General features: G+C 38.8%; 2 protein-coding genes across 2 annotated transcripts in view; one reads left to right on the top strand and one right to left on the bottom strand.

Moving 5' to 3' along the window:
- Positions 1-2,373, bottom strand: part of LOC107271427 — a 40,201-nt gene extending 37,828 nt beyond the window's left edge. Inside the window, exon 1 of the mRNA XM_015747418.2 lies at positions 2,022-2,373. Within this exon, the coding sequence (XP_015602904.1) occupies positions 2,022-2,103 (82 nt within the window). The 5' untranslated portion in view covers positions 2,104-2,373. The remainder of the gene's footprint in view (positions 1-2,021) is intronic.
- The window catches only part of LOC107271428, a 174,533-nt gene extending 151,771 nt beyond the window's left edge, over positions 1-22,762 (top strand). The window contains exon 8 of the mRNA XM_015747419.2: positions 22,583-22,762. The gene's annotated coding sequence lies outside the window, so the exon portion shown is untranslated. The remainder of the gene's footprint in view (positions 1-22,582) is intronic.
- The last annotated feature ends 654 nt before the right edge of the window (positions 22,763-23,416 follow it).

Here is a 23,416-nt window from a genome sequence, read left to right as displayed (position 1 = left end):
GACCAATTAAACGGGTTGCGCGAGACTTGATATCTCATTACCGGTGTCGTTTCAATGGGAACTTGCCACCGATCGTGTCTATGCGTTCTAGGTTTATACAGATAAGTACCGTAAGGTGGATACGTGCTTTATAATTGTATATATATATGTAAAAATCGTGCATCATGTTTCTCCATAAATAAAGCCGCGCTCTAGTACCGTTGAATGGGAATTGCGCTAATGTCAATCTATTCTGTCGTTTCCATCGTAGCGGTAGGGTATAAGACGGTAATAGGTAATTGTTTGTAACGCCATAAATACCCATAAGAAGGGTAGTACATCAAACGAAATTGACCAGCCGTCGAAAATCATGGATAAGGATGTACCTTAGACGGTATAAGAGAAAGGATAATTTTTTATAATTCGTGGCTACACAGTGTACTGGCTTCAAAGACGGATACTATTAATAGAATGGACCAGTCGTATCTCCATTCTAATTACATACAGTGGCAAATTAAATAAGCACCGATTCGTCCACCCGGAAGAGCACAGGGTTACTTAAATTTCTTTTGTATTATATTTTTTTTTCCCTCTTACACGTGCTGTGCTCTGTAAGTGACGTTACGTTGGTATAGGGGCCCGAGCAAAAAAATTGGTTCAAATATATCAAGTATAGTGGAATCGGTTTTTAATAATCAACACAAAAAGTAAGTACCGGCACGAAAAAGAAAAATTAAGTTTTATAATTTTAATAATGGTTCCTATCGCTTTTAAATCCTTACGTGCATATTTCTTGTAGACACTTATCTATCCTCGTGGAGATTGAGATTAACGTCTGTAGAAGGAAGTGTTCCACTTTCCTGAGACGAGAGCGAAGAAGGTGAATGTGACGGGGAGACAAACGGATGTCGTGGAACAAAGTGAGAAAGTGTCAGGAGTAGCGAAAGAACGAACGAGAGTTAAACGTAATTATTCCCTATAACGATTTTAAGGTAGTTCAGTGTGTCCGAGAGAGTAGGAGAGACTTGACGTATACCTGTACCGGTGATCGGTATACTCGTATGAATATATGCGCTGTCGTAATGGCATTTTTTTACAAAGTTCCTTTGTGTACACAGTTGGAGATTATTGTTTAGTTAATTTTTTTCATCCGCACAAGATCCGGATATTTGCCGATCCGTATCGTTATACGCGAGAGACATGCGTGACTTTATTGATAGACCGGTAACCGACTTCCAAGGAGGAAGTACAACACAGCAACATGCAAAGGTGTCAAATGCCAAGTATCTTTTGGCGCCCGTCAAAAAACCGGACTCCCGTGGCCATGATAGGATAATAAATCCAACAATTTGCAACCGATTCGCTGCTGCTATAACCGAGTTAATGAATTTCGAGTGGACGCTATTAATTATCCGATCGCGGATTTTTTTTTCTTTGATTTCTTTTGTTTTTTTTTTCATACTGGTTAACATCGATCTTGTACGATTATCATCTGGACTGTGTATTTCTTTGTATCTGGTGGGCTTGTATGATTATTTTACAGTCCTGCGGGTCCGCGTGATCGGTATCTTTGAGCTGGAACTCTTATTGGCTATATAGAGAAATGCGTTCGCGATTGATAAGTTACAATTGGGATTTGTGAATGATCAAAGGAGACTGGAATGATTTTTGACAGTCGATTAATAATCATCATTAAATATATTGAATCGAAACTATCGGTAATGATCGATTATGAATATATTATCGTTTCAAAGAAAATTTCACGTTATTTATTTAATATATTTCAGATTAAATAAATAACTTATTCGTTATTTAATATCAAAATATATCATTTCTCTTTTCCCCCTTGTGTGCCTTTACTCAGATATTTTTTATCGATCATTCAACTCGATCCATCATCGATTTTTAATATCCATAAGTCACTTCGACAACTTCCTTACCATTTTACTCTCTACTCTCTATCATCCTGATTCCCAAAAACTGAACTCTCTCCAAAGAAAAATTATGACAAACAAATACACGCAACAACAAGCGTCACCTACCTGGCATGAGTCGCTCCTGGGTCGGGTATCCCAAAACTTGATTGACCAGGATCAGTCCGAAGATGAATATCAGGATCTTCATGATTTCACTCCTGCTCTAAATTATCTCGTGGAAACTCTCGCGTTGCGCGAATATCGATTAACAAAAATTTCAAAATTGACCACCCGGTACTACCAGAAGAAAAAAAACTATCCAAACAAAAATCTCAGTAAGAACAAAATTGAGATCTCAATGTTTAATTTTGAATTCAACAAGAGTATAATTCAATCGGATCAATGAATTCCGAGACGTTTAACAAAAGGTCTAGGTCTACCGGAGGTATCTCGGCAGAGCTCCTATCGCTGTCAGACTGTGAAGTAGTCTGGAGGGTCGCGAGACGCTTTCACTGGTTTTATACGCGCGCATGAAAGCACCTCGCTTCGTTGCCGTAGAAGTGGCGTGTGGGAGAGAGGGGATTTCACACACACAGAAACACCCTGAATTTGCGCATAGAACATTTGAGCATCGTGAAATATATGGAAAAGGGGTAAGAATAATTTAACTAGATAATAATATAGGTCACGAAGATCTTATTAAATTTAACCAGACAACTATCTCTACCGATAATCAATATCTTAATGAGATAATCTCATAGTAAATCTACACTGGGATCTATTTCGAAGTTCAAGTACATTACGCTGCACTGTTTCTAATTTATGGAGCGCTATCCCGTCGAAGCTTTGACTAATCGTTCAGCTCGTTCATGAATAATAGGCAGCCTGTGTTCGACAAATTAATGCTTATCCGTTAGACAGGTTTGTGCGTCCGAGCATCGGGTGGTCCGCATACGCCGTTCCTTGCCGGTTCTTGTAACCGATCAGTGGAACAAGCATGCCCTTCTTATCGTCGTTGCTTTTATTCGCTCGAATGACTCCATTCCAGTGTTTTATGCTATTTAAAACCCTCCTAGGGTATGCTTGGATTTCTTGTCGCACTGTAAACAATACTTTTGTTTACTGCACTGTGCTATATATACATATAAAAAACATATGCACACGGGTCTTGTATCTGGTCTCGAGGAGTATCCGATTTATCGGTACTGATTAACTGTAAATTTATGGGAACCCGTTCGGTTCAGGGACACATTCGATCGATCGTACTTTCGGTTTCGGTATGTCGATCTTTTGCCTCTGCCAACCGTATGAAAGCACTGCCCTTATTTTTACGTGATATACAGATCTAGGACTGAGATTTTTAGACAAATATTATACGAAATCTGAAACTTTCTGTATGTACTATAATAGATATTGGCTATCTTTGGGTTTATGTTTTTGACTCGCATGATGTTCAGTTTTAATATTATCTAATTAACGACTAAAATAAGTTTAGCAGATCCTTTAAGTGGTTCGGGAAAAAGATACGGAAACGTTATGGGTTACCTGCGTTCTATAATGGCTGCCGATCGTTTAGCCAACGTGAAATTGCTGCCGATTATTCCTCGAGGTACTCTGAGAATAATTCTTTCATGATGGCGTTGAAACGTTCGCGCCTTAACTCTTCGTTTAGTATATTTTACATGAGGTATTCAAACTCCTGCACGAGTATATATATATATACGTTAGTTTGGCTCATAACAGCTAACGTTCTCATGTAGCTATCGCGATTTCGAATTTTCATAGAATGTTATAACTATAGATACAAGAATAATCGATAAATCGATAAGATCGATAACTCAAGATGATCGGTATTCTAATAAAGGTAAAAACGATTCCCATAGGCAAAACCTTGAGCTACATCGATATACCAATTGTATCGGTATTAGATCGGTATTTGGCAATGGTTTTTCTTTTATTTTCCGGCCCAGTCATCCGAGTCAAGAATCCATGAGAAACCGGCAGACAAGATCGCATAACTGTCTTGCGAAATTGTTTTCACGATAGCGTTGATTATCCCGACGATCGTTCATCAATAGCAATCGTGATCGATCTCACTGACGATTACGTGATCGGATCTAAATGCGATCGTTGACGTCCATCGTCACGTTCGCCTTGGATTTTACCGCGCCATGGATTCAGGAGGATCTATCTGATTTATCTACTGAGACAATGATCCTAAAGATCTCCATGACGATCCATTTAGAATTGGATCGAGCATTGCGAATCTTACCGATATATAACGATAACTCACGTACGATACGAAATCTATTCTGTACCGGATATTCCGTAGTCCGTTTACGAAATGCAGTTGCAACGGACAGTTGCATTCTTAATTGGCTATATAGTATGCACTCGCTCTAATCGTTTCGTTAAACTTCAGTATTATTCTCAGTTTCACTGAATTGTTAAGGACGTAAACATCCCCATTAGCTACAGCCATAACTTGTTCTGAGATAATCAGACGTTTTCCCATGCAAAAGAAAAGTCGTACACTGTACTTTGTAATTTAACCAGTCTGACCTCACGTGGTGAAGGTGGGTAAGGATGAAGAGGGGGATGGAGGGGGGGTATGAATCCTCATATCTTTATACGACATCGGAAGTCTGTGCAACAGACCTACAACTTTAAGCATGCAACATGGGAATGGTATAGGATAATAAAAAAATGAGCATTATTATTGAGCTATGATAAAAGAAAAAATTTCGCAATAACTCAGTTAAACAATAGATCATTGAAGAATCAAGATGGAATTTTGATAATTAATTCTATTAATGTCGTAAGATATATATTCATATCCGTATATGAATACTAAGTGTCTGCTCTGACGTAAAATTGTTCATCATCTTTTTTTTAAATTTAATTGCACCTGAAAGTGTAGTAATCCAGTGTCAAAGTACTCGACCTTAACCTCAATTGACGTGATAATTGAAACCTCCGCTGGTTCTGGACAGACGAGTAACATTAATTGCGTTAATCGCAATTTCAATTTCCTCTGGCAAATCAGGTTCTACGTTGTTTAAATGAATGGTTAAATGTACGGTCTAACGAGTCTGTTATAAATCCACGTGCAATCGTATGTAGATATACGGCAAGGAGCAAGAATCACATGAATCGTTGTTACGCTGGACACAGCATGGTAATTTAGTTAAGAGAGACGCTCTCTTAAACCCTGACCGTATTAACATCTGAATAGAAATAAGTTCTGGCAGTTACTTAGTTAGCGAACCTTCATGCATAATCATATCCAACAAAGGTAACGAGCATGTCTCTTCGGCATAGCGTTGACGTCTGGGCCCCCGAGAAAGTAAGAATATTCAGACCCCAAAATTGGGCCCCTCGGTACAAGCCAAAATAACACATAAGCCAGTGTGACTAGGTACGCATGTATGGGTGCTCTCGATTTTTAAATATTATGTCGCTATTGTAAAAGTCGATTCGTGGCCCAATAAAATAAAAATGGACCCCTTTTCTTTTATTGAGAGGATAATCGCTCTTGCGTAACGTCTTATTAGAGTCAATCGTCCCCGCCTCGTGAATCGCCACAAGGGGCCCTATAAATTGGCAGGAGTTAGATTGGCACCTGGAGAACGTATCGGTAAGCATCCCTGCCATAACAGACCAAATGGTCAGTAAACTCTGTAAGTGCCAACGAAGGAATGCTCAACTGAATTTTTTTACTTTTTAATATTATTGTACCAAGATGAGTATAATATTCGTGAAATTATAAACTTTGAAATAATAAAAAAAACACTATGAGAAGGTTTTCCCGGTTCTTTCTTATTTCCACCGCCGCTTCTTCTTGTTTCTAAATTACTTTTGCTTTTCTACGAAATCCAAGAATATCGGTCCAGACACGGTTTGCACCTTGCGCCATTCTGTAGACATAGTAATGGACTTTCTTTTTCCAAGGTGTCACACCACTGTCACCGTAACCATGGTTACGATGACAATTAAACAATAATTCCCTGCCCGCCTGCTGATATATAATTCTCCTATAGCTGTAAGCTTTCGACTCGCGATTACTTTATGCGAATGTTTTATAATCCTCCCTGCTTGCCAAAATTTATCTGCCTCTCGCTGCTTTAATACCCCACGGGATTTACATAACAGGGCGAGTAACGCCCAGCTGAAATCCCAATCGCTCAGCAGGAGGCGATGAGGCTGCAAATGCGTATCAAGATCGTCATACCTTACGAAAAGAACACTCCCGTCAAATAAACCTACGTAATATACGTAATATATATATATATAAGTAGAATCAGTATGATAGGAAATGATAGATAAAGGTGCTAATTCGATGCTGTCGTGATGAGTTTCGTAAATCATCAGTTTATTAACATTCTAATTTAATTCAATCTAAACACCATATATACCCACGCGTGTTGAGTATCAATATATTGAAAACGACCTATCGGTAGCCACTGTGTATATATATATGTATATTACCAAAGCTATTCGCCAGAAGCTTTACGATACCGATAGATCGTAAAATCGATGCTCCTATCTTGTCTACACATCAAACGTTCCTCGTGTACAATGGCTCGTAAAACTAAAGCAGCTCCGACTAGGTCCTACCGTGAACTCCAGTAAGTCAACTTACTTGATCACTATTAATTATTCGCAAGACCTTGCGCAGCCATGACAATGCCCCGTCACGATTTTTATGTACAGTACCGATTTGTCTTAAGAGTTCATTATACAAAATATACACTTCCGGACACTTCCTGGTTCACGTGAGGCTACCCCGCTATAACCGACCGGATGTCTTTCACATGGGTGCGGTCACGAGTCATGATGTCATAGACGGATAATCCACGTATGTACGAACACGCGTACTCTATGTTTGCTGGTTTCGATCTGCCGATTTGTCAGGTTGATCGAAATGGCAAGGTTATCAGCGACGATCGGTATAGCTATAGGTGAACTCGTTGAAGGAGCAGCATCGATCGTTCGGTAATAACGGATGGAGATCGGGTGTATGTGAAATTTGTAAAATCTTCATAGAAATCGGCGAACCGATCTTTTAGCTAGATAAGAATCTTATCGAGTGATCGGTAATTTATCGGGGTAAGGAACATTGATTCATTGTTACAGACGTATAGTGGAGTTTCTTTAGGACCTATATGTATACAATTACAGGTATTGCTTTTGCCTGATGATTACTCGACGTCATTGTACAAAGTCTGGCTCGTAAATATACAAGCAACACTGCTCTGTTTCATGATGATCTCGTTACCGGGCGTAGCAACGTTACCGATCCTTTCGAAATCTGTCGATACGAGGAGGTAAAGGTGACTCGGTGAGTGTCTGGCATTAAATTAGCCTAGAGTACAGACTGAATAATAGTGAATACACGATCAATGTATTCACCACGAAGGAACAGTACCGACCATTATTTCTGCTCCAAGTGATGATGCAGATACAACGAAGGATATACGTTACACGTTATATCACTATATGACAAAGAAACCGGAATTAAGTACAGGACGTTTTTTGTTTAACTCATATAGACATAAGACACCGTATAAATGCCCCGTACTCTAATTCGAAACAAATAAAAACTAGAATAAGATTATAGTTAATGATAGATCAGTCACGCAACATTAATGACTATCATGGACGTTTAATAGGACTATACTATATACATATATATAAATGTATATTGGTAAGTGAATTATCATACGAAATTGATCTGACGTGATGATTTTGAGCAATCATCATCCTTGATGCATCCGGATTGATTTTTCTTGTATTAATTCGTATCATTGTCGGAGAGAATTTTAATAGTCATTTTGAAATTTCGTATATCCGATCAACGTGGTATTTATCAGTGTTACTTTAAATGTGGCAGAGAACGTCGTTAATTATCTAGAAATGAATTATGCAATTTTTGTTTTACTCCTAGAGTGAACGTGACAGCATAGTTCTCTGGTACCTCCCACGTGGGATATTAAGGGCATTGATTATTAATCACCCGATTGAATATCGTGCAAGAATTTACTAGGGTTTATAGTCAAGTATCCTGCCTACTTATTTCCTATGTAAAATCATGGGGAATTCGCGATGTCGCAAAGTATGCTAATGGGCGATCAATTCTCGTTTGTATCTGCTAATACGTGAAGTTCATTTGAGAATCATCGAAGATTCTCAGTCACGGTTGATTTAGTAACGCGGATTCGTTCCATTCGATTTCTTCGCATTTGCTGTCTTTTCTATCGCACGTTAAACGGCAGCAACTGCGACCCATTATGGAGCCGCGTTTACGAGCAGCAGAAGATAGGAGGCAATTATTCCTTTTGTAGTGGCAACAATGACCCCTCATGTATATAGATTATACTGGGATGACGAACAAGTAAGGAAAGTACCTATCGTAGCGTTACCAAAGGGATACCAAAAATACTTGGTACAAAATACAAAAAATCGTGTTTCGAGTAAATTTTTTTACAAGAACACTGATAACGAGGTGATAAAACATGCTTGATTAAAATATCAAATATCTCCACTGTTAAAATAGAATATAGCTAAGCACTGGGAAATTAATTTTCTATTTTTGGGGTAATTTTATAAAGGAACCCCAGTTATGGTATTATAATAGATCACTATTAGTCAGGCATATCAACATTACCTCATGCGCAATTATCGAGAAGGCGCGAGCAAGTTTTATCGCAGCCAATTATTTTCTAATTGCTATGGATCCAAGAATGGCGGCACGGTGTCCCATACGGACAGGACGATTTAATACCCGGCTACTTGAAGCTTAAGTCGGAATATTTCTTAGCAGCGAGGACGTCATCAGCCACGAGTCTAGATCTGAGATAGTACAGGAGCAATGTATGTTACTCAGTTCCATCTACTCAAGGTCCAATCTTCGTTTGCAATGTCACAATCAAGGGATGACAAATCGGGACGAGTCTGAAACGCAAGTGCCGGCAATTCGTCGAATTCGACGAGTGCTTCGCTACCGTGGAGAAGCGTAACCAGGTATGGAGTACCAGCCTCCTACACTGGCTATCCAACTACTGATCTGCATGTCTTGGATACAAGACCCATTCAATCCAGCCTGGACCATAACTCTAGCTGCCAATTAATACCGATATAAGTCAGCCGGCACTGTTACCTTGCACAAGGGACTGTCGTAATCCTTGTTCGGATGTCCTGTAAAGAATAAGATTTGAAAGATAAAAAAATTCCATAGGAAAATTCCCTAGGGAAATATTTGTTTATGCATTTCTATGTAATCCTTAATGTATCTACACAGTATATATTCCTTCTTGACCAACACCTATGGTACTGGTTCACGTATGATCTTGGTACTGTACCAAATCACGTCATTAATCATTAACAATCAGAAACTATTTTTGGAGCCAGTGTTAACGCGTTGAGAAGAAGTTTCGTAATGTCAAATACATCCCATTATACCGTGTAATATGTAATGAGTATATGGCTGTGAATTATATGGAAGATTCTTGACTGACTTGGCGTAGAGTCTTGTCTTAGAATATAGTATAGAGTGTCAAGCATAGACAATGTTCATTATCTATGTCCTACATCTGTGTCACGCCGAGCCGACTCTTCTGTCTCCATTCCGTCACGATGTGCCATAGCGAGAGAAACAGGAGAGGCACGGTTTGCAAGCTGCGAACTCGCATCTCGCGGCGTTAGAGATGTATGACTTAATTAGACGATTTAATGACACAGTTTCGTGGACCATTTTCCACGTGCCTCTAGATACTAGACACTGGAGACATTAATGTACCGATAACCTACCTTACAGGTAATAGTCAATGATTTATGAACTCGAATAGGTCAATTAATTTTTATGGTTACCACGTGTGTGAAGCTTTTGAAAAAAAATATTTATTTTTATATAAATTTCTATGCAGGATAGGTATGCCGAGTGCATTACTATTTTTTTTTTAATTTTACCAATCGGGTAATTGGGATTTCGAAATTTCGTTATTTTTCAAATCGAAAGAAAGTATCCGTTGGACTGTTGAATCAGCCAGTGGGACCTGGTCAGTTTGAAAAATTGAGAAGACCTGAACGTAGGTGTACCTAAATGGTTTCGTATTTTTTTTTATGTTACGTAAACTTAAGAGATGCCTACGTTAGACACCGTGGAGCCAAACTGAACGTAACGTGTAACGAACTATGGCTCCACGCAGTATGTGTAAGAGCGTCGAAACGCGGATGGAATGTAGAGAGAATTTCGCAAGGAGCCATGCGTCCAGCGACGTCTCCATTACTTTTGATAAATCGGTGAAACGCAACCTGTCATTCGCATTCGGAAGTGACTGTACGAGTACCTGATTTCAAAAAAAAAAAAATATTCACTGACTCTTGTAACAAGACGTAACATGTTTTTTTTTTTTTTTCAGCAACAGATCAAGCGTCGAAATTTTTAGTACTTAGTCAAAAGGTACGGAACAAGTAAATTGCTGAGTCATATTCAACGATTGCTATATAGGTAGTAATCAATATAATTTCTCAAGCGAAACGCGGGGAATTCAAAAAAGTGCTAATTAGTAATAATTCCCACATGGGAGTATTGCTCCAATTTCGAGTAACAATTTAGACACGTGTCGAAATTTAGAATGAACTCATATAATTATTTACAAATTATCAACTCTGCATGTTACCCACGTATTGCGAAAGGAAAAAAAAAATAAATAAATTCAGACAATTACCTAATCTCTGCAAGGTATTTAAAAACGGTAATAAAAATGCCGATAAAATTTTTCTTTTTAAAATCCCAATCTACGTCACTTTTTTTAAGACGATCACCTGTAATTTGTCGTATCGTCACGATTCCTTTGATAAGATTTTCACGCAGCTTCCGTCGATTGATACTCGGTATCATTATATCCTCGGAAAGCTATAGTTTACTCGGCACAAGTTCGATAGGTTAAAACGGCACTTGAGACTTAAATATAAGTCGTGGTTAATTCTGGCATACCCCCTAGGCAATACACGTACGGTCCTTATCCCGAACAAGTTTAGGATTTAACCTTGACGATTACAACACCCATAAGTCACGCACGTATCTGGACAAGTAACTATGCGATATACTATAGATACACTGTGTATAGTGAAACAGTAGTCCAATCAGTACACGGCTCACTACACACCCCGTTATGACCCGAATGTATCAATCGAGCGTGGAATGCAAATGGACACCCCCTCAAGCATTGATCTCATTTTCTATGGTCGCCATTGCTTGGCTACCACAGGCATTGCAACTGTTATCCCATGATTGTCAAAATAGACTGCGATATAGTCAGCACCAATAAACCAGGACGAGAGTGACAGTATCTCTAGTAAATCGATGTAACTCATTGTTGTTGCTATAGACATATAGTTCGATATCATACGGAGCAGCGATATCGATTTGGCAATAATTTCCAAGAATTTCATTATCAAAGTTCTCTTAAAGGTTACTATAGGCTTTGAGGGAATTACATTGGAATTGAAAAAAGAATCATAAATTAACGATATATAGAATTTTCATGTTTACAGTCCTTGGGCATCTTTGGGATAAGATAAATAATTATCAGGTAACATGCGTTCTGTATATGTATATATATTTACCGTGCACTTTCAATGACCAGGGTAATTAAGGTTAACGAATCGAATCTGAGTCACGAGCGAACCACGTGCTCCTTATGTGCAATTAATAACACACATTGACCCAATATATACACAACTGTCATATTTCTGATGAATGCGGAGACCGCATTCCATTATTGTCTTGACCCCTGAACAAAAAAGTGGTCCATATTGGTGCTGGCGTGGTATATGCAAATTTCGAAAGATTTTATCCAGACATTAATAGAAACCGTCATATAGACTCTGGGTAGTCATATTTCTTACTACGACGAACTTGGAAGCGGATTTGAACCGGAAGTAAAAAAAAGGGGTCCAGATTGAATTTAAAAAAAAAATCAATAATGTATGTATATATGCGACAGCGAATACGCAGGTAGCCTTTCTAAAAACATTCTTCGCGCAACCCGGGCATTACGCATGTATGCAACTGGCACAGCAGGAGCACCCATATGTAACACACTATATGAATGCAGTCCCAGAATATACCCACGCTCCCATTTGGATTCAGCAGAATGTTCAAAAAAGTTGAAAGGTCATAAAACGCATGTTCATGACTCGTGTCATTTCTTCATTCTCCGCGGAGCTTGGACTCCTCGCGTAATTAAGTATGGGCTTACATAAAGAAAGACGGAACAGAATTTTTATCTCGCATCAAGTGAGATGATTTCGGCCTGCGCAACGTTACCATTGTTCGGGGACGGGATCTTACGTAATTCCAAGATTCCCCTAGTGGGTTTCACGCGTGCTTAAAACACGCACGGTACTGTAACCTAAACGCGATATCGTTAGACCAATAGGAATGCAGGCTAAAGACTGGGAGCATACCTAATAAGAAAGTGGGATGCTGTGTCGATGATGAATCGATGTGCACGTACCGCGCCTTTATCACGTGGGTTGTTTTTATTGGGATCCTAACGAACACACCTCCATTCGATTGGATCCTATTAATGGGAGATACTTTTGTATTTTGATCGACAGGAATAAAAATTACGGATAATCTCTGCTAGCATAATTTAATAGAAAAGTGATGGATCGTTCGGGCGGATTGATCGCTTAATAATCTGCAGGATTTTTGAGATTGTAAAGAGACGCGTATAAAGTACCTGTTGATTATTTTGAAAGGATTATTACCATCCTTGAACGTTAATGGCTACGAGTAACGTTCCTGAATTCACATGCTTCATAATATAAATACGACGGTCGATGCCGTTTTCAGCAGCAGTAGCCATGTTTTATTATATCCAACACCCACATAAATTCATGTCAGGAATATATTGTAGTTACGACACATTTTTTTTAAAGATGCTACCACGCATCTTCCAAGTCTTATATGCATACTCATATACATATATCTTTGATATAAAATAATTATCACCTGCTTTATAGTCTTCACGATCGAGTCTTTTCGTATGCTTTATAGTCGTGTAAATCAAGAATGATTAATTTCATCCATTTAATCGACGGAAAACAAGCCATTGAATTTCAAAGGATCCAGCGCTTGCTCTTACGGTATAGCGAACTCTTGGATTACGAGAAAGTAATAAGGAGAGTGCGCGACTTACACTGTGCGTTAAAATACGCATTTAAAATCAGAAGCAGAATCAGGCTTCGCTGCCAATCCCGTCATTGTCGTTTGTCACGGTCGAAGGTGGCTGTAAATCTCATAAGCCTTAACGGAGCCAGCAATAAAATCTGACTGGCGACGTGAAATAAATATCAGGTTATCGATGCAATTACTATCCGAGGGCCAATAACAATCATAAGGACCACCCGTCATGGTATCGGTAGCACGAGTATCCAATTAAATAAATAATAAAATAATGGTAAAGAAATAACAATTAATAAGTCATCGATTAAACGGACTTTTCAATGTCCTGATAATAAAGTCGTTTGATTTCGTCAGGTACAAGTGTACGAAATTCAATTATACGAATCACTCGGTCCCACTGCCAATTAACGTACCTTAAGGTTCCAGATGATGTACCTGGATAATCTAGTAATCTCCTCTGTAGATGATTGCTTCATCCAGCTCACCCATGAGATCAAGAATTGAATGCGCAGGTCACTGATGTCACGTTATTACTCTAAGGCACGGCCCAACTTTCTTCTTCTTCGGCGACGTCGACAATGACGACGCTTCTTAGGTCGACGACCAACGACGCCGACGACGACTCCTTCCTGATCCCATCTGACTACCAAATGTCTAGGGGTCTCTTGCGTAATTTTATAATACTCATAAAAGTGTTACCTACCTGATCCTGCCAGATCGCACAAGCGAGTACACCACTCGGCTACCAGTTCACTAGGGAAACGAAACGGATCGTGATGAACTGATGATATCCTTGCGTCTACCAGTTCGTGATCCTCGATCTTGGCTCATGATGTCCTTTTCACTAGGAATGCTGATGTGTATCGAGACAGACTACGACGACTTCTATAGGACCGTACGAGAGATCTGCTTACACTCCTGAGATTATACCACTGAGTACCGGATCCAACTTTCACAGATATTTTTTATTTCCCACGAGGCGATAATCACGTACGTGTAACACGGTTGCATATGGCGGATATCGAATTAAAGAATATCCATGGGTGGCGAAAAAAAAGGGAAGGTTGGTTATGTGTGAAATTTTATTTGGTTATGCGAAATTATTTATGATCTCGGGCAACACGGCGATGTGGATACTTTTTTATTTGACTGTCTAGGCAAAAAGAGTCAATTTCTCTTAGCAAGGTAATACCTCTCCTGGATATATCAAGTCCGTGAAATTTCTCGATTAAATCGAAATACCTTACGCACTTATTAAAAAGAAAAGTATACACGATTAATTTTAGAGAGTACTACGTTCGTTTTTTCGATTCTTCCATAACGCCAAGTGAATAGTGAAAAAAAATTTTTTTTAAGAAATAACAGTGGGACCTCGTTCTTTGATAATGACCGTTATCGTTCATCTGTAGAGGCTACAAGACAGAGACATCAAAGATGTTCAATTGAAAATCTTACCAAGACTTTCGCTCCTATCGGGGCACAAAATATTCTTTCAAAGCCAACAAATTTCTGATTACGTAAAAGTACAAGATAGATAAGAGCGTACAATAGGTAGAACTGTATTTAAAGGAGAAATGCAATTAAGATAGGTACATTGCCTAATCCATATTAGGCAAAGTGAAGTAGCTAATAATTCGTTGTCGATTGAAATACAACGATCGATATCAATATCAGGATCAATGAGTTACGTGGTATTAGTAAATCAAAGGATTTCTATAGGGAATCAATCAAATCAACAGAACGAGCCAATCCGAAAATTTTCACACTGTATATACCTTTCTAAAAAGGTACTTTTGCAAAATATAAATATATATATATCTACTGAAAGCATCGTGCGACTTACCTCAGCCATTCGGGCTCAGCAGAAAGATCGTTACAGCAGCCATTGCGCAAAAGCGACTTACACCACCTGTTAAAAGGATCTAAAGTACGATCGTGTTCAGGATATATTCGCATCGTTTCCCTAGCGCCGGTAAAAGCTCATCTACAATAAGCACCAGTATAGCCCAAGTACCCAAAGAGACATGATACTCTATAACAGTCAATTTGGAAAATAGATTGATAAAGAAAAATTATTACCTAAAAATACAAACGCTGATTAGGATCTTGGGCAATTATAAAATTACAATAAAATCATAAGAAGTTACGATTACGCGTGACTCACGAAATCTGTAGCTGAGTGTAAGCATCTCTGGGAATGCTCAATATAATATTTCGATTCGTATATCGGTATTACGTAAGCGACAGGAACCACTCCCAAATTTCTCTGGATAAGATCCTACAGTGGTGACAGTTCGTTTTGCTGTTAAATATATATTTTCATTATTTTTGCCGTAAAAAATAATAATTCATCAATGTATATGCGTGGCAGGATATACCTTCTATGAATACGTAATCTCAGAGTAGGTTCGATAACCGTCATTGTCTTAAGATCAAATATCTAACGTCACACAGATCCTTTCTCCATGATTTTATTTATTCCGTTTACATAGTGCAGGGATACAGCGCAGCATCCAGGTACCGTTTGTTAAACGTGAACGAAAGTCAAGTCCTTGGGATCGAGACTGTAAGTTGGAAAAACTCGTGGTAAAATGTCAAGATGCTCATTTCCAATTGGTGACTGGGACAGCTTGAGATTTAAAAAGGTACGTGATAAATATCTTGAGACGAAGATCCGTGATTCACGTGACCATTGTTCGTTTTGACTTTTATCGGATCTATATAGAGATTTATGAAATTGGCACTGTAGCTGTATATACTATACGTATATATCTTGAAACTTTAGCACGGTTACGTCCTAATACATAAAGCGAAATTGGAATGCGTGAGATATTGCTTCCTGCGATTAGGTGAAACTTTGAAAATGACTATAGCCATCGCGTAAGCATCGGGTTGGTTTACGCAACTGGTAGTGACTTTACTGTATACTGCAATACCATAAACAGTCTCTGTATAGAGAAAAGTGCGAGGAGAAGCTATAGGAAATTTCCGGCCAAGCTAAATCACGGTTATGGGATATAACGTGGATTCAGCCGTACACGGGTATTGGCTATTAAATAATGTTCGTACGGTCTGCTGTCTTTTTCATGGTAAGAAATACGTTCGGATTAGACACGCTGCTCTTAAGCTCAAGCCTGACTTCGTAATCGCTGTTTTATCGGTAAACGTTAATATCTCGTAGGGATATTAATGACTACCATTGACATAACTCACAGTCCTGGTGGCGGTCGGTCGCGAGTAATTTTTACATTTTTTTTTCAATCAACAATTATTCCTATATTCGCGCCCTACAATTTCCGTCAAAAGGTCTGTACTGATTAACTGATAATACACAGAAACCGCACAGAGTCCTCGAGAACAGTCATATAAGGCAAGGAGTCAAGAAGAATATTAATGCTAAGAATAATTGTTGGCTAACGTAACTGGCTACATATAGGGTAGGCAATAAAAATATCATCACTTTACCAGTAGCCATAAAGCATAGCTTCAACGAAACGTTCGTCCATATATACCTCGTACAGGTCATAGGTATTGATGCAAGCTCAAGTATAAAAAGATGGTCAAACTTTTTTGTGGTATTGATTTTTTCCTTCTTTAAACTCGTAACAATTTTCATATCCTTTGATAAAGCATCCTGATTCAATTCACGGATACGAACAGCCGAATCTAAATGTTACGATAGAACGAGTTATTCCTTGACCTTTGACATCCTAACAGTGACGCCATATCGAGGTATCCTGGGGATGATGAACCAATCACGAAGAGCGACAAGAGCGAAACAGGATTGGTATTGTGAACGAGGAATTTAGTCCTTGCTCGTTGCGTTCTAGGTCATGACATTCTCGATTGGACATTAGTACGTCAGATTGGACTTATCGATAATGTGTAAAGATCATCGAAATCTATGTCAATCGTTAGTGCCTATCGGAGATGAATTAAATCAGAATCAATTTTTATATCGACTCGTTGACTTCATTAGCAGCGTGGATTAATTCAAAGCTGACCATAAATGGAGACGGATCAAGTATGACAATAATGCTTGCCACTGGTGTAATATGAATTATTCTATGTGAATATCGACCAGCTAATATTCTTATCACCAACGAGGACCGTATCCAAGACATCCTACTCGTGCCCTTGCATTCCCAATGGCTGCCGTCCCAAATGCCAGGACGCTCCCTACTTCGAGACTCCAGCCGTTCGTCAGGAATAAGAGCCCGGTGCATTTCTCAGATCGGCAAGTTCCCGCAGCATGGGAAGATGCCTCTGTGATCTTTCTTTATAGCCGTGAGTCTCCCGCTCCTTCGCATAATTGCAATCACGTGCAGAAAGGGCCTCGCGTAAAGTATCCTCCGTAGCATTACGTAGGATTGACGATAGAAATTGAATAAGATTGTCTAAATATATTATCCATACGAACGGTGTATGCCATCCATCTGGACCAGTGCACGAATGCTGTGTGTATTACGCTGAATAATAAATATGAATAATTAAAAAATATTTATATAGTCTCTTACTTAGTCAGAGCCGATATGACTCAATGCACAGTATGCTATTCAATGGGATCCTAGGAAATCGACATTTAGGAGTAGAATACCTTTTCCACGGGCGCTCCTTAGTCCGTGGTTATCTTGCCTATCCTTAGTCCATGCTCACCGGGTGTGTCGAAAAGAATGCGCAAGAAGTGCCATTCGCCAAACGGAACAGCTTTGTTTTCGTTCGCTTTGATTCATCCGACAGAGATTACGTGGAGGATTGTCGTAACCTTCTTGGAGGATTGGATCGGAGTGTTGAGGCATTGCACGATCTTTAAGTACCTGTCGAATTCGAAGGATCTCATCTAGCAGGTATGACGATCTATTCTGAGATGATCTAGAACTGGATCTACATCCTTAAGCTATGGTCATACGTACTGTTTGTGTAGGTACTGTACAGTTCAGAATCATTAAATCTATTAGCGATGAACTTTGTTATCGCGTTACCTGTACAGGGAATGGCTGGATTAACTTCACCTTGGAGAGAATCTCTTCCTGCATTAGCAAACGTTATGGAAGATAAATGCCTGCCAGCTGTGGTCTGGAATCGCGTAATAATATTAACGTGTAAAAAAATCAATCTGATCTCCAGAATTGACCTCGAGCGATCTTCGTTACTGCCACGTCCTTGACCCAAGCGATCGAATGCTCGTGAATCATAAACCCTAAAACGTACGTTTAAATGGTACCTGGTTCTTAGTGGTCTTTATCATTTTTTTATTTTTTTATTTTTTTTTGAAATACTTCAACGAGCCAACCGCAGGGCAGCTCGTGCCTAGTTATAAAATTAGCGACCCACCCACGCGTTTCAAGGATCGCGATCGCGTAACTCGTGGACCTGTTTGAGAGAAGAAAAAAAAAGGTAGCTCCTATGGAAAGGCATGAATGAAAAAAAGTATTTAAAACGAATTTTGTAGCAGCCTCCGGGCTTTAGGATTTAGATAGGATAAACACGCGGTTTATTATTGCACGTACTTACGAGAGCTAGCATTGTGATTATTGTGATTACAAATGATTTTTGAATCGCACTGTAACCTCGTACTGTCATTAATAATTCATCGAGTGCCATGATAATATGTTTTTTCAAAATATTAAGCCTAATCGATGCTCTTTCCTTATTACGTTATTATCGATATCTTCACGTGTCTCTCGAACGTTTCCTCTTACTTGGCTACATTATGTAACTCACGTAAACAATGGCACTACCAATCCTCGATGTGGTTCCTTGTACGCTTTACGTAAGTGTAATTAATTAATAATTATAATTAGAGAAACTTTGCGCGAGATTTTATTGGGATTCCTGACCCTCGGGTTACCGTGGCCATTTTACACTCGGAACTTGACTGTTCTACCGGTTCCTTTTACCTTTCCTGACGGCCCATGAATTTCTTTGGTAGCTACCTAAATTATTTGAATTACGAAACCACTCAGCAGTGTTATAAGCATCGTGCATTACGTTGTAAGTCGTAAAAGATATATACAAACCTAAGTCACATATATATATATGAATAAATTGTCCACAGTAACTGAAAATTGGCTATGAATTACATTTCTAGATTCATTGATACAATTTACCACGTGTAAATAGACCCGCGTACCAAGTTGCGATGCGAGGAAAAACTTTTCTATTCAATGAATGAATCCAATGGACCAGAAACAAAGAAACAGAGACACTCGTCACTGTCGTCACTAAAAACAAATTAGAATTGCTAATATTGTAGTAGGTGTTCAGGAAGTGCCAAGTCTTTGACAGTGTATTGTCTCTATCCATTATGCTCAATCGTACGGAAGGGGTGGGCAAGGTTAAGAATTCGAATTACAATTATTTTTTAAATCCTGTCTACGGCAGGAGTGAGGCAGCACGGATGAAAAAAAAAGTAGAATAAAAAAAAAGTAAAATACTATTCATAAATATCCATTGTAACCAAATGTCCACAGAATTCCACGTGTTAAATTTGCTCGTGTAAACGTCACCGGGACCGATCAGCTGTCAGTCAGTCGCGCTGTCCCTGTTTAAAGTTAACTTGTCGATAAAACGTAAATACAAAGCAAGTTCACGAGTCACGTCACAATGAAAACGATCGATCCCTGCCGATCAAGATCTGTACCTGACAGTGCATAATGACTGGCAGCATCTTCAACCGGCTAATCAACCGGCATAATCACAATATCTAAATACCTAGTTACCGTGACGTATAATGAATTAGCAGTGGCGTATTTAATGGTAAAAAAATATTCTTAGGTAACTATTACCGATCACAACAAAATCGTTTAGAAATCTTCGAGCATAATGCGATTCCCTATTAGATTCAGCTTAGCCCGAGATTTATGAGCGTACCGATTGGAATAATTGCTTGTCCCACGTTGAATCGACTCGATCGAGAGACTCTGGATGGAGATAGAAAAAATGAAGGAGCAAGTATTATTTTTTCACTCCTATTTTGAACATATATATATATATATATATATATATATATATATATATATAACCACTTTAAACAAACTTACCGAGTCACCGTATTACGTTATACCATGCTGTGTATATACTGTAGTGATAGATATAACTGGATTACGCGAGATCATCAATACGTGAATGATCATAGCAAGAGTATCGCGCCTAGTCGAACGGATAATTTCCTCTTTGATGACGTGGCTGGCAAATCGCCGTAACATTAGTCATTAGGATTCTACCACGTTGCTGACGAAACCTTTCAATTTCTCCGCCATACGTGATTATACAATTGACCGACCGAAGAGAATCGCAACAATCCTCCCAACTAGGGAGATCCTGCTGATCTTTTTTTTTTCTCTAACCCACGGAATGTTGCGAATCACAATTTCGACATGGGGAACCTGAGATACATAATTCTAGTGCCTGTGTTCGAATCGATAAAAGAATTCACCAGTCATACCGAAACCCATTCGAATCTCATCTCTTGCAACATGCTTTAAGATCGTATGCAGCGCGTTGCGTTTCAGCATGAGAAAAGAAGCATTACTCAGCTGAAGTGATCACGATCGTGAATCGGTTAGATATTGTATGGCAAACTTACCGATTTCTTGCATGCATATATATATATATATTTACATGAATATCAGTGAAGGCAGAACTATATCTTATTATAAATACTAACAACGATATAAAATAATCTTGAAAATTGAGTAGACGATCCGGATGACCGCGATTTTCAAAATTAATTTCATCCCGAAGCTATCTTATTACCGATGACTATTTTATTATTTTGTATCATCTTAAATCTCATATTCATCTAGCTGCTACGAGATTCCAGGGTACGCCTTGTCAGGATGATGATTATTAGTATTATAATTTTTGTTTCTTCTTTATCTTAAGATCGCTGTACTTTGCTATAGATAATGGCAATAGGGTAACAGACAGTCTTTGTACCAATCCTTACAATCCAACGTGTTCGCAAGAAAGTGCTATCTAATTATTGTACGATCTCCGCGTGGTATTTTGTTGATAATATAAGACTGTACTGAGTCAAGTTATCGCGGTTAGGATATACCGTTTGCTATAGTACATTCGTTGGATGGTTGCAAACAAAGAGCTGGCATTTGAATGCCAGGAGATCGACCGCGAGAATAATAGGTGCCCTAACACACGTTCTCCGGGATTCTGAGTCTCCCAGGATAGTACGCTGAGAAATAATCCGTGCCCGCGGATGCTGGGATGAATCTGATTGTAAAAGAGTAAAGACGAAAAGGTATAGGGAACTCTTGGGAATTTCATTTATTCGACGATTCATTAAATATCTGAATGAAGTGGACCATTGGCTTTATTTGGTATCGTGGTATGATTGTTATTATTTATCTAAATCGAATTCCAATAATCTTCTTAGCTATCGATCAATTGTCTCATATCTATCGGTAGGACAAACCCAAGATCATCGTGGGAGTTGGCTCGTGCGTCCAGAAAAACTCTTAGCAATTCCTTCGGAGAAAGTCGTAGTTATAAAGCAGGGTCAATGGCCATTCTCATCTTTCGGAAATACCACCGAGTTCCAGTTTTTCGATGCTGCGGATCGGCTTCTTCTCGTCGAATGGCGAATTAGGATCTTCCGATACGGCCGTACATCTTGTGTTCGACTCTTTAACGTTCTTACGCAATTCTCACAGGAAATGTACGAGGGCTTACTATCGAAAGATTTGGTCCATTTGTCGAAGCGTGGGTGGAATGATATACGGCCAAGAGTTCAAAAAGAAACTTCGACTCTTATATGGATGTAAGATGTCCGAAGAGTAGTATAGCTTTTTATTATACGTGCTATTCTTATGGACGTTGTATCCGATGCACCACGGATAAAAGTCGTTTATTAATTGACTTTCGTGAAAAGTATTTTACATATGCGTATATCTATAGTCGGAGTCATATATTACTGGGATGCTATATTCGAAGGAACGCGTGGCTGGGAGTCTATGAACGTAACTTTTCAAATTGCTTTGGAATGCGGTCTTGACATATTCATTCGCGTGGTGGCCAGAATCTTACTGTTACGTCGGCCAATATTTAATAATTGGATATCTTCGCGAAATATTAGCAGATTTTGGAATTTTTTGTGATATTTAGCAACTTACATTAATTTTATTTATTTTTGTGTATATATATGTATACTATGGTGGGTGATGAGCTTAAGAGAAAAAATTATTGACTGGATAATTATAGGCAAGGTCAGGATTTTCTTGAGAGAAATATCGAATGCTACACGTTCCCACGATGGGTGATGATTAATTATTTATTGTTAATACGAGCTCGTATGATGCCCATTGAAACAGTCCGAGGACACAGTTATTATATGAGTATGATTCATGGACTCGGAAAATAGATGTGATTGATAGTTTTTTTAATTGTTTTTAAATTGGTTGGCATTACTCATATAAGATCAAATAAATGGATTTTTGCATATTAATGGGATTTTAATCCATGCATGTTGCAGGTATAAGACCGAGTAGCCACTTTTTATACAAACTAGGAATGCAACGCGATGCCACGAGTGTAAATGGATGCACAACGTCTTTCTGCTTTAGCTTTCTTCTTCACGTGTGTCACTGTTATTCGTCGTACGTTTATACAAGTACTTACGTAAGGTGAGAGGTTTCCCGATTGACCTATGACCCAGGAGGTACATTGCTACCGATCACGTTCCCTTCTGGATTGAAATACGACTAGGTATTTGCCACTCGTGTGCTCAATAAGAACAGGATGGGAGCTTGTATGGATCTATAGATAGCTTATGAAACTGGAGAATATTAATTTTGTCAATTTAATTGATATTAAATTTATTTTTTAAACGGTGATTTTTTCATTCGTTGATATCTTCGTCCTATAATTTTTTAACCGAATTTGTGTGATTGTTAGTATTGTATTGTTTAATTATTGTCAGTATAGACATGGTGGCTCCATACGAACTTTGAATTAACTGTATCGTAAATCGACTCCGCTTTACTCTATGGGTAATGAAATCTATATGATTGATTCATTGGATAAATTACCGACGGTGCTGAATGGTTAGGACCTCAGCATTCAGTACCATCTAGATCTGGTAAACCGCAGAAACCTTTGGAGCCTTCAACAGTTATCGTTGGTTGACTAAAAAGCTACGTGGTTCTCAATTCACGTATAAAAGGTATTTTTGAAAATTTGGGTATTTACTACAGAGATGAGTAGGGAGATGCACAACACTACGGTTTTAGGCTATACCGAAAGCATGGTGCTGAATCCCAGCGGCGAGTCCGGAAGTAGAGTTATGTGATCATAGCCTCCGTCGATA

This window comes from Cephus cinctus, unplaced genomic scaffold, assembly GCF_000341935.2.
Source record: "Cephus cinctus unplaced genomic scaffold, Ccin1 Ccin1_scaffold0970, whole genome shotgun sequence".
NCBI lineage: Eukaryota > Metazoa > Arthropoda > Insecta > Hymenoptera > Cephidae > Cephus > Cephus cinctus.
This window is presented reverse-complemented; position numbering and strand designations above follow the sequence as displayed.